The sequence below is a fragment of the Elephas maximus genome, chromosome 5, assembly GCF_024166365.1.
Source record: "Elephas maximus indicus isolate mEleMax1 chromosome 5, mEleMax1 primary haplotype, whole genome shotgun sequence".
Taxonomy (NCBI): Eukaryota; Metazoa; Chordata; class Mammalia; order Proboscidea; family Elephantidae; genus Elephas; species Elephas maximus.
Window position 1 is genome coordinate 158174679 of NC_064823.1, and position 12533 is coordinate 158187211.

The window sequence follows — 12533 nt, forward strand, 5'->3', positions numbered from 1 at the left end:
ACTCAACGGCACCTAACAACAACAACGGTCCCAGATGATACAGGGTGATCAAAACAACTTTACCGCCCCGAGACATGAAGCGTAAATTTCACTCATTTGGTCACGCGTCCATTCACCCGTGCACACATTCACACCGCAGAGTTCCCACAGGTGCTAAAGGTCCCAGGACCTTCCAGGATAAATCAGCCACTGGTCCTGACCCCCAGGAACTCCCAGACTCACGGAGGAGACAAAAGGCACACAGCCAAAAGTAGCAGCAAGTTTTTCTCAATCTACAAAATGAACAAAACCCAACCAAACACATGAGAGTAATAATAGCTTACAGTAGGTGTCTTCTCTGGGACAGGTTCCGGGCCAAGAGCTAGTCACGCTTACCTAACTTAATCTAAGGGAGTACCGTTATTCCCGCTTCACAGATGAGGAAACTGAGTCCACATCACACAGCTGGTAAATGGCTGAGCAAGGATTTGAGCTCAGCCATATAACTGCAGGGTCTGTACCAGGCTGTCTCCAGAACATCCATTTTAATCATCTGTTTACACTGTGAATACGGCAGTTCGTGACTTTATTTACCATTACTGGGTCAGTGGTAGAATTCTCCCCATCCATGCAGGAGACCCCAGTTCGATTCCCGGCCAATGCACCTCACGTGCAGCCACTGCCAGTCTGTCAGTGTTGTTATGACGCTGGACAGGTTTCAGCAGAGCCTCTAGACAATGACCGACTAGGGAGAAAGGCCTGGTGAGCAACTTCTTAAAATCAGCCAGTGGAAACCCTACGGGTCACGATGGTCTGATCCACAACCGATCAGAACCTGGCAGCATTCCGTTCCACTGTGTTGGCTCCGCAGCAGCTGACAGTAACACCAACAACAAAGTTTCACTGGGAAAAACCAAATTAAGAGGCTGGCTGCTCTCTTCACGTCCCGGGGCCCTTCCAAGATTGTCCCTCTTTTCCTGAAAGGCTCCCGATGATTTCTCGGTCTCCTCCCGGGACTTTCTGGTCTGTCTCTACCCTCACTCACTCGGCCTGGGCCCGGGCCAGACATCCGTCCTGGCGTGTCTCCCCAGGGGATGGGCAGGACCCACCTTTGCCGGCCTTTTGTCGTTTGTTAGGTGACACCAAGTAGCACGCCTTCATCTCTGGGGACCTGCTCACACACCAGACTTGGGCCTCTGTGTCCGCACCTTCTCCGCTTGTTCAATTTCACCTTGACCTCTGCCTTGGCCACAGCAGTAACAGGGGCCGGTCCCTGCCTTGGTTTACCCTGAATGGATGTGCTGACACTGTTGTGAGTGGAACCTGGACTTTCACCCAAGTAGGAGGTTTTAAAGACAGCAATGGAACCAGCAAGCCTACTCCCTAGAATTTTTTTCACATATAAAGACAAAATTGAAACAGCAGAGTGACTTCTACATCAGAAAAACACATTTCTCTAGAACCACAGGTTTGCATTCATAAGATGAACACAACGGACCAAGGAGCAAACTGTACCATGAGCCCCTCCCAGCTGGAGTATGTCAAGCAGCACCCCCGTCCCCCTAAAGGGCCCAACAGTATCTTCGCTATTTTATAGTCAGAGATTTAGCTCGTAAACCAAAAGAGGCAGTCCCTCTAAGCAGTGATATCTGCATTTCTCAAATAGTCTATTCACAGGCCAAACACAAAATCCCACAAGGTAAGAATTGCCATCGCCACCCCCGGGGCCAGCTTTCAGCCCCGAGGGGGAACACGGGGCCAAAGGATGACTTTTGCTATGATCTAGGAATCTATTTGGTCTGGATTAGTAACATTCAAACTCAACCCTACGTGGAAAATGCACACCAGTGCATCCAGGCACATCTAGACACATTCTTAACCCGAGGTATACGTCAATTGATATCATAAATACACAGAGAGGTAGATATAAAAAGCCCACTGCCACAGAGTCAATTCTGATTCATAGCAACCCCATACGACAGAGTAGGGCTGCCCCCATAGGATTTCCAAGGCTGTAAATTTGTATGGAAGCAGACTGCCACATCTTTCTCCCACAAAGCAACTGGGGGATACAACCACCAACCTTTCAGTTAGCAACTCGGCGCTTAACCACTGTGCCACCAAGGCTCCCCTCAAGATAGATACAGAGATACATAAACACATCCGTACACGTATACCTGTTGCCGTTGAGTCGACTCCGACTCATAGAGACCCTACAGGACAGAGTAGAACTGCCCCATAGGGTTTCCAAGGAGTGCCTAGTGGATTCGAACTGCCAACCTTTTGGTAGCAGTTGTAGCTCTTAACTACTACGCCACCAGGGTTCCCCCACCACACACACACACGTATATATATATCCACCAGTCACGTGTCAGTTTGTCATACTATGGTGGCTTGTGTGTTGCTATGATGCTGGAAGCTAAGCCATCAGTATCTCAAATACTATCAAGGTCACCCATGGTGGGCAGGTTTCAGCGGAGCTTCCAGACTAAGACAGACTAGGAAGAAAGGCCTGGAAATCTACATCCCAAAAATGAGCCAATGAAAACCTTATGGATCACAATACAGCATTGTCCAACTCGCTTGCTTTGGACACATCATCAGGAGGGACCAACCACTGGAGGAGGACATCATGTTTGGTAAAGCAGAGGGCCAGCAAGGGCATGGGAGACTCTCGGTGAGAAGGACTGACACGGTAGCCGCAACGATAGACTCAAACATGCCGGCAAGAACGAGGACGATCATAGCAGGACCAGGCAACACGCCATTCTGTTGTGCGTAAGGTCACCATGAGTCAGAGTTGACTGGACAGCAGCTATCTATCTCATTTTTTACTGCTATAAACATTAAGCATATACTGTGCCAAGCTCTGGTTTTTTGTGAGTCAGCTTGTATCATGTTCATCACATCCCAGTGAGTGTGGGTACAGTATTATCTCCATTTTACAGATGAAGAAACTGAGGCTCAGAGAGGTTAAGTAATTTGCTCAAGTTCACACAATTGGTGGGTGGTAGAGTTAGAATTCAAATCCAGTCTGCCTGGCTCCGAGGCCCAGGCTCTAAGCCACGATTTGCCCTACTTCCTGGAAGCTGCCCCCACGGCCAGAGGCAGAAGGACGAGAAGTCAGTCCACTGGTAAGCCCACAAAAGCGGAGGCAGGGCTGCCCTGTGGGAGGAGAGGTGGCCGTCACAGCAGCCTGATCGGGCGTTACCTGCATTTCTGAATAATCTTGCAGCAGCATTTCAGCCCCCTCAGGCTTCAGCTCCCCTTTGACAAGAGCACTTTGGATCTGAGTGAAAAAGGTCCTCTGCAGCTCGTGTCTCTGGAAGATGGCCAGCTGCCTGTGCGCCTTGGCAAAGTCGTCTTCTTGCTGCAGGGCCAGAGCCCTGCGCAGACGCTCCTGCTCCAGGCCATGCAGGGTCCGCAGGAGGTTGCTGCACTCGGCTGCCGACTGCGGGGAGAAGAGCAGCTGCGTGAGGCTGACACACTGAACGTGCACAGCACAGGTGTGCACATGCATAGGCACACGCATGCAATAAACACACATGTACACAGCTCATACACATACACGCACACACATGCACGTATGCAATGCACATGACAGACACGTGCACACATATGTACACGAGACACAATCCACACACATGCACACTAGCACACACACACTGGCACATGCACACTGTCACACGCGCACACAATGTCACACGCTGACAAAGATGAGGCTCCTCTGTCCCACGCAATGCTGTCGCAGTCTGCCCTCCCCTGCTAGCTTAACGCTTTCCAGAATAATCTCAAAAGCAGAAAATTCACAGGGATGGAAATCTGCAAATCAAACTGCCTGGAAACAGCCTGCCTGAATGGAAAACTCTTACACATGGATGCATCGCGCTGTTAGGCTTCCAAGGTGATTTCCATCATCTTTCATTTTTTTCATTAGTTGAAGAAAAAAGTACCAGCAATCAGGCCCAAATTGAGATCATTTGGGTAAAAAGAGAAGCAACAGAGGTGTAAAGAAATGACTATTTGGATGCCAGCATTTCATGTGGTCCAGTCTAAGGAAAGCAAAAGAGGAAAACGCCTTTGCCGTGTTCTCACCCCCATTACTTCAATTTGTCACACGTCCTGTGGTGGGAAGGAGGGCACTATTACCTCCAGGTGGTAGGCAGAATTCTAAGACGGCCCCCAAGATCCCCGCCCCCTGGGGTACTCACACGTCAACCCCTTCTCCTTGAGTGTGGCCGAGAACTTGGAATATAATAGGATGGTCATTCCCATGATTAGGTTATGTTGTATGGCAAAGGTGTAGGGATTTTCAGACTTTCTGGACCCATTAAGGCTGCCTGGACCCCTAAAGCTACTGCCCTGAGATAATCTTTAAACCTTAAACCTCAACCCAAAACTTCCCCGGAAGGCTGCTTTGAACCAAACAACAGTTTAGCTTCATGTTTAAAACTATGTCTGCCTTGAGCATTGTGCTCTTTCAAAGATTATTCTATGTGGGGACAAACTGACAACAGCATCTCAGACGGCTAGACGACAAGCTTAGGGGCAGTGACGTCATGGTAATGGCAGTGGACTAATTTGGAGAAGGAAGGTGAGGATGGTTGCACAATTTGAAGAGTGTAATCAACAATTTTATGGCTCACAATGGTCTGATCCATGATCCACCATGGGGATGGCACAGGACTGGGTAACGTTTCCTTCCGCAGTGCACGAATCAGGGGCCAACTCCACAACAGCTAACAACAGAGACATCCTACAGCCACCCCATGACAGCTCCTGCCCTCGAGGTGCTCACAGTGCCACCTAAAGGATGTGAAGAGCAGCGACCAGACTTTCGTTTGCATCCTTCTGACCACACCTCCAGTAAAAACCAAACCAAACCCACTACCGTCGTTGAGTCGATTTCGACTCATAGCAACCCGATAGAACAGAGTAGAACTGCCCTGTAGAGTTTTCAAGGAGCGCCTGGCAGATTCGAACTGCCAACTTTTTGGTTAGCAGCCATAGCACTCAACCACTATGCCACCAGGGTTTCCACACCTCCAGTATCCACCCCAATATCAGCCACCAAATAACAACACAGTCTTTTAAAAAATCTGCTTTATAAAAAGGATTAGACTTTGGATTCGGCTTTTCTGAGTCTCTCTACCTGAGAAAAGTGGTTATTCACAGCTGCCTTTAACCCACAGGAAGCAATTTGCAAGGAACCATGAAGGTGTAGGGGCACTGACTATAGGTGCCGTGGGGACATTCAGCTACTGAGGAGGTAGCTGGTGCCCAGGTACATTGGCCCAGCCATCAAAATGACCTTCTTTTTTGACAGTATGGAATTTGATAAGCCCCAAACCTCAAGTTATTTTAATTAATAAAATCAAACCTGCTGCCATTGAGGAGAACTGCCCCATAGGGTTTCCAAAGTGTGGCTGGCGAATTCAAACTACCGACCTTTTTGGTTAGCAGCCGAGCTCTTAACCGCTGTGCCACCAGGGTTCTATATTTAAATTAATAGGAATGAAATATGGGTAAAACTAATTTAGCTTCTCACAGCTAGCACAAAAAGCACACACACACCACGCACACAAATTTCTGCTTAAGAATGAGGCATAAGGCAATGATGAGTTTGTGTCAGAATGAAAACACTTCCTAAAATAAACTTGCACAGGAACCACCCCCCACTTCCAAATACGCTGCCCTGCGAATGGGGTCCAGACTGCTGCACCCTTCCTGGGACACAGATGAGAAAACTAAGCCGTAAAGAAGCGGACACACACCCCCAGGCCTGCCAAGCAGGGCAGGTCACGTGTGGAAATGACTGAGGTGGGCCTGGTATGCCAGGCACTAGAGAGTGATGAGAACTGGGGAAAAGTGGAGACAGCAACCCCTGTGTAAAGGGGCAGCCGTTGCTCAGCCCACCAGAGGGCGCTCTGCAGGGATACGGGAGAAGCTGGAATTCCAGATTCTTAGGTGAAGTTTTATATTTTGAATAACTCCCTCTTTTTTTTTAATTGTGCTTTAAGCGAAAGTTTACAAATCAAGTCAGTCTCTCATACAAAAATTCATATACACCTTGCTATGTACTCCTTGTTGCTCTCCCCTTAATGAGACAGCACACTCCTTTATTTAAGCCAGCTTCTGACCCCCTCTGCCCTCTCATCTCTTCTCCAGACAGGAGCTGCCCACATAGTCTCATGTGTCTACTTGATTCAAGAAGCTCACTCCTCACCAATATCATTTTCTATCCCATAAAAAAAAAAATTTTTTTTTTTTTTTTTTTTTTGCCCAGCCCAATTCCTGCCTGAAGAGTTGGCTTTGGGAATGGTTCCTGTCTTGGGCTAGCAGAGGGTCTGGGGACCATGACCTCTGTGGTCCTTCTAGTCTCAGTCAGACCATTAGGTCTGGTCTTTTTATGCCCAGCTCTCTCTTGAACTTTCCAGTAACATGGACTTTTCAGGGAAACGAGGCGTATTTATCCCATGGTTTCAAGTGCCTCGGAAAGCAACTTGTCCTGTAGGGGAGCCTCAGGGGCTGGGGTGAGAGAGGGCTCTTAAGTTCTGGTTTGAGACACCCAGGCTGAAACCAGACTGTTCTAGGACAATCGCTGCTTGTAATGTTGACTCCAAACTACCAAAAAGCTGAAATCACACTCACAAAATTATGACTGCACTAAATTATACTCCCTGTACTCAGTTTAACAAGACAGGTAGATGGGAAAAATGTTTTAAAGAATACATCCATCAGACATGGTTAAAATATAAGTGTTCTGGTGCTTAAGGAATCTTCCTTGAAGACACTCACCGAGGAGTCTGAATGCCTCGGCAGCACGGCGTAAGACACACGCCCACCATCTTCTTTCACCATCTGAGAAGCTCCTGGCTAAAGATTCCAGTCAAGCACAGCCCTGACCTCCAGTGGCTGGTTGCAGGAGGCCGGTCAAGGCCCTTCCCCTCTGGTCCTTGGTTGGTTCTCCCATCTCAGAGTGGAGATATGTCACATTCTTTGATTGTTCTATGCCACAGGCTTCATTAAAGATTTCATTAAATGATGAATCATAGCAAACACTTTTCTACAGGGCTGACTCTGTGCCAAGCACTGGTCAGTGTATTATACAAATATTAGCTTATGTGTTCTCACAACAGTCGATAAGATAAGCATCGTTATTATTCCCATTTTAAGGATGGGGAAACTGATACCCAGGGAGACTGAGCAATGTGCTTTGTGAAAAACAGAGTGAGGCTCCAAGCCCAAACAATCAGCCTTCAGCGTCTATGTCCCTCCCTTCTCTCCAAGGACCCCTCAGCACAGAAAGGCTTTGAAAGCCATAAGGTATTCCACAGGCGTTTAAAGATAACTCAATAAATCTGGAGCCCTTGGGTGATCCAATGGCTAATGCACTCGGCTACTAAATGAAAGGTTGGAGGTTCGATACCACCCACAGGTGCCTCAGAAGGCCTGTTGATCTACGTTCAATAAATCGGCCATTGTTTACAATACTGGTGGGAACGTAAAATGGTACAACCACTTTGGGAATCCATTTGGTACTTCCTTAAAAAGCTAGAAACAGAAGTACCATACAATCCAGCAATCCCACTCCTTGGAATATATCCCACAGAAATAAGAGCCCTCACATGAATGTTCATGGCAGCACTGTTCACAATAGCAAAAAGATGGAAACAACCTAGGTGCCCATCAATGGATGAGTGGATAAGCAAATTATGGTATATTCATACAATGGAATACTACGCAACAATAAAGAATGGCGAATCCAAGAAACATGTCGTAACATGGACGAACCTGGAAGACATTATGCTGAGTGAAATTAGTCAGTCCCAAAAGGACAAATACTGTATGAGACCACTATCACAAGAACTCAAGAAAAGTTTAAACACAGAAGAAAACATTCTTTGATGGTTACTAGGGTGGCATGAGAGGGAAGGGGGTATTCACTAACTAGATTAAAAAAAAATAGTAGGCAAGAATTATTCTAGGCGAAGGGAAGGACAACACGCAATACAGGGGAAGCAGCACAACTGGCCTAAACCAAAAGCTAAGAAGTTTCCTGAATACAACCAAACACTTCGAGGGACAGAGTAGCAGGGGCTGGGGTCTGGGGACTATGGTGTCAGGTGACATCTAGCTCAATTGGCATAACAAAGTTTATTAAGAAAAAGTTCTGCATCCCATTTTGGTGAGTGGCATCTGGGGCTTAAAAAGCTAGCAAGCAGCCATCTAAGATGCATCAATTTGTCCCAGCCCACCTGGAGCAAAGGAGAATAATGAACACCAAGGACACCAGGAAAATATGAGCCCAAGAGAAAGAAAGGGTCACATAAACCAGTGACTCCATCAGCCTGAGACCAGAAGAACTAGATAGTGCCTGGCTACCACCAATGACCGCCATAACAGGGAACACAACAGAGTCCCTGACAGAGCAGGAGAAAAGTGGGGTGCAGAACTCAAATTCTAGTAAAAAGACCAGAGTTAATGGTCTGACTGAGACGAGAAACCCCAGAAGACATGGCCCCCAGAATCTCTGTTAACCCAGGACTAAAACCATTCCCAAAGCCAATTCTTCAGACAAAGATTAGACTGGACTATAAGACATAAAATGATATCATGAAGAGTGTGCTTCTTAGTTCAAGTAGATACACGAGACTAAACGCACAGCTCCTGTCCGAAGATGAGGAGAGAAGGCAAAAAGGGACAGGAGGTGGTTGAATGGACATGGGAAATCCGGAGTAGAAAGGAGGAGTGTGCTGTCACGTTACAGAGAGAGCAGCTAGGGTCACATAACAGTGCATAAATTTTTGTATGAGAAACTAACTTGAGCTGTAAACTTTCACTTAAAGCACGATGAAAAAAAAAAAAAAACAGCCATTGAAGACCCTCTGGAGCACAGCTCTGCTCAGACACACATGGGGTTGCCATGAGTCAAAATCAACTTGACAGCAACCAGTTCAGCTTTTGGTTTGGGGGTTTCGTATGATGGAGTGGCTTTCAAGTTGTTGCTGTTGTCCTAATTTTTTTTTTTTTTTTTTAGGAATTTGAGGTTCTGTTCCACATCTTTCTCCCATTCTAAAAGGGTCCATCTTTTGCGGCCCTGATTGGAATGGTCAGTAGTGGTAGCCTGGCACCATCTAGTTCTTCTAGTCTCAGAGTAGATAAGGCCATGATTCATGTAGACTATTTGCCCAGTACACTGCACAGGGTTTTCACTGGCTGATTTTTCAGAAATAGATTGCCAGGTCTTTCTTCTGAGGTACCTCTGAGTGAACTCAAACCTACAACCTTTCAGTTAGCAGCTGAGCATGTTCACCTTTGCACTACCCAGGGACTCCCCTTAACTCGTGGGTCCTACAACAGCAGGCCATGCTGGATTTGGCTCCTGGGCCTTTGTTCCCTGACCCCTGCTTTGGAGTATCTGCCAAGTTTCCTTCACTGAGCATGTCTCATTTTTACGAGGTGGTAGGGGAACAACTAGAACAAATTTAGGGAAGAAGAGGATGGGAGAGAGAGAACGAGATTATTTAGCACTACATCACAGAACAGTGCATTCGAAACATTCTTCTGAAGTGAGCGGCATGTGCCAGCTCCAGGAAACGTGGTGTTGAGCAGCAAAGAATGGGGCCGGCTGGGGGGGAGCGGGGGGGAGCTGTGTTGGTGTTGTTCTTGGGTGCCACTGAGTTGGCTCCAACTCGTAGCGAGCCTGTCTATGTACAACAGAACGAAACACTGCCCGGTCCTGCACCATCCTCACAATCACTGTTATGCTCGAGTTCATTGTTGCAGCCACCATGTCAGTTTGTCTCGTTCAGGATCTTTCTCTTTTTCTCTGACCCTCCACCTCACCAAGCATAATGTCCTTCTCCAGGGATTGATCCCTCCTGACAACATGTCCGAAGTATGTGAGATGAAGTCTCCTCATCCTTGCTTCTAAGGAGCACTCTGGTGGTACTTCTTCCAAGACAGATTTGTTCCTTCTTCTGGAAGTCCATGGTATATTCAATATTCTTTACCAACACTATACTCAAATACACCAATTCTTCTCCAGACTTCTTTATTCATTGTCTAGCTTTTGCATGCATATGAGGCAAATAAAAAGACCACGGTCTGTGTAAGGCGCACCTTAGTCATCAGAGTGACATCTTTGCTTTTTAACAGAAATGACGTGTGTCAAGATTATATCCTTTCACCACCTTTATTCCATCTACGCTGAGTGAATAATCCAAGAAACCAGACTATATGAAGAAGAATGGGGTATCAGGATTGGAGGAAGACTCATTAACAACCTGCGTAAATGCAGATGACACAACCTCGCTTGCTGAAAGTGAGGAGGACTTGAAGCACTTACTAATGAAGATCAGACACTGCAGCCTTCAGTATGGATTACACCTCGACATAAAGAAAACAAAACTCCTCACAACTGGACCAATAAGCAACATCATGATAAATGGAGAAAAGATTGAACTTATCAAGAATTTCATTTTACTTGGATCCACAGTCAATACCCATGGAAGCAACAATCAAGAAATCAAGTGATGTACTGCACTGGGCAAATCTGCTGCAAAAGACCTCTTCCAAGTGCTAAATGACCTTTTGGGGGCTGTAGTGAGTGGAATCCCAAATGATATGGCCACATCCTAACCCCCACATCCTGTGAATGTGACCTTATTTGAAAAAGGGTCTTTGTACATGTAATTAATAATCTTGAGAGGAAGAGAGCATCCTGGATTGTCTGGATGGGCCCTAAATCCAAAGACACGTGTCCTTACCGGAGACAGAAGGGGAGAAAACAGGGCCACAGGGAAGGAGGCCACGTGAAGATGGGCAGAGGTTGCAGTAATGTGGCCACAAGCCAAGGAACACTGGAAGAGGCAAGGAAGGATCTTCCCCTGGAGCCTCTGGAGAGAGCACAGCCCTGCCAACACATTGATTTTAGAGTTCTGGCCTCCGGAACTGCGAGAAAATAAATGCCTGTTGTTTTAAGTCACCCAGATGGCGGTAATTCATCACAGCAGCCCTAGGAAACTATACAAGAACCAAACCACAAATTAATCTAACCTCAAAACAAGTTGAGTATTATGGTAGGGGAGGCACCAGGCACAAGGAGGCACATGGCTGCCAGGCAGTGGGAGACTTGCCTCTTTTCTTTCTTCCTAGCCCATGTTTTGGCCACACTTGACCACCTGAAAACTACGAGCTCCCAGGGAATGTCTGTGGATGCCAAGAGTCTAGAGGGTGGAAGTTAAGAGCTGAGAAGCTGTTCCTAAGTGGGTGTCATGTGTCCTCACTAAAATATCTGTCAACTTGACTAGGTCATGATTCGTTTGTATGATTGTATGATTGTCTACCATTTTATCTTCTGATTTGATTCCCCTATGTGTTGTAAATCCTATCACTATGATATTGGACTAGCGGCAATTATACTGTTGAGGTCTACAAGATTAGGTAGTGTCTTAAGCCAATCTCTTTTGAGATATAAAAGAGAGAAGCGAGCAGACAGACATGGGAATCTCATACCACCAAGAAAGCAGCACCGGGAGCAGAGTGCGTCCTTCCGACCTGAGGTTCCTGTGCTGAGATGCTGCCAGACCAAGGGAAGGCTGATGACAAGGACCTTCCTCCAGAGCCAACAGAAAGAGTAAGCCTTCCCCTGGAGCCGGTGCCCTGAATTTGGACTTCTAGCCTACTCGACTGTGAGAGAATAAACTTCTCACTGGTAAAGCCATCCACTTGTGGTATTTCTGTTACAGCAGCACAAGGTGACTAACACAGTGGGTATTCAACCACCCAAATCTATTCTGTTTAAAAGCAAGGATGGCCAGACTTAGTCTCACATGCTTTGGACATGTTATCAGGAAGGACCAATCCCTAGAGATGGACATCATGCTTGGTAGAGGGTCAGTGAAAAAGAGGAAGACCCTCCATGAGATGGATTGACACAGTGGCTGCAAAGATGGACTCAAACATAGATTGTGAGGATGGTGCAGGACCAGGTAGCTTTTCCTTCAGTTATACATAAGGTCGCCTGTGAGTCGGAACCGACCTGACAGCACCTAAAAACAACAACAATCTAAGCTTGGGTAGTAGATTTTCAGAACAGGATCCCAGTTGCCATCGAGTAGACCCCAACTCATGGTGCCCCCGTATATGGCAGAGTAGCTCTGTGCTCCATAGCATTTTCAATGGCTAATTTTTTGGAAGTAGATCACCAGGCCTTCCTTCCAAGGTTCTGCGTAGACTCCAACCTCCAACCTTTCAGTGAATAGCCGAGCACATTAACTGTTTGTGCCACCCAAGGACTCCTCTAAACAGGATGTGTAGGCTTGAGTCCTGACTAGGCATATGGATTGGGCAAGCTGTCTTCTTCACGGAGGAAGACAAGTGAGGTAGAAATCAGGCTTAATTTGGTACACTCAGGGAAAAACTCTGGGATGATTCCTTTGAAGACAGCAACTAACACATCTCTAGGCAAAATGAGAGTTGAACTCTGACAGAGGCCAGCTCTGAGAAGGCTGAGAAGTCAGACCTCTCAGAACTCTGAGCACTGACAG

At 46.9% G+C, this 12533-nt stretch overlaps 1 protein-coding gene across 4 annotated transcripts in view; it reads right to left on the bottom strand.

The window, feature by feature from the left end:
- Window positions 1-12533, bottom strand: part of EVC2 (EvC ciliary complex subunit 2) — a 198472-nt gene that overhangs the window by 75501 nt on the left and 110438 nt on the right. For all 4 annotated transcript variants that reach the window (XR_007517705.1, XM_049886523.1, XM_049886522.1 and 1 more), the window contains exon 11: window positions 3191-3430. Coding sequence is in view for 3 of the 4 variants with exons in the window: in XM_049886523.1 (XP_049742480.1) it covers window positions 3191-3430 (240 nt within the window). In the remaining variant the exon portion in view is untranslated. The remainder of the gene's footprint in view (window positions 1-3190; window positions 3431-12533) is intronic.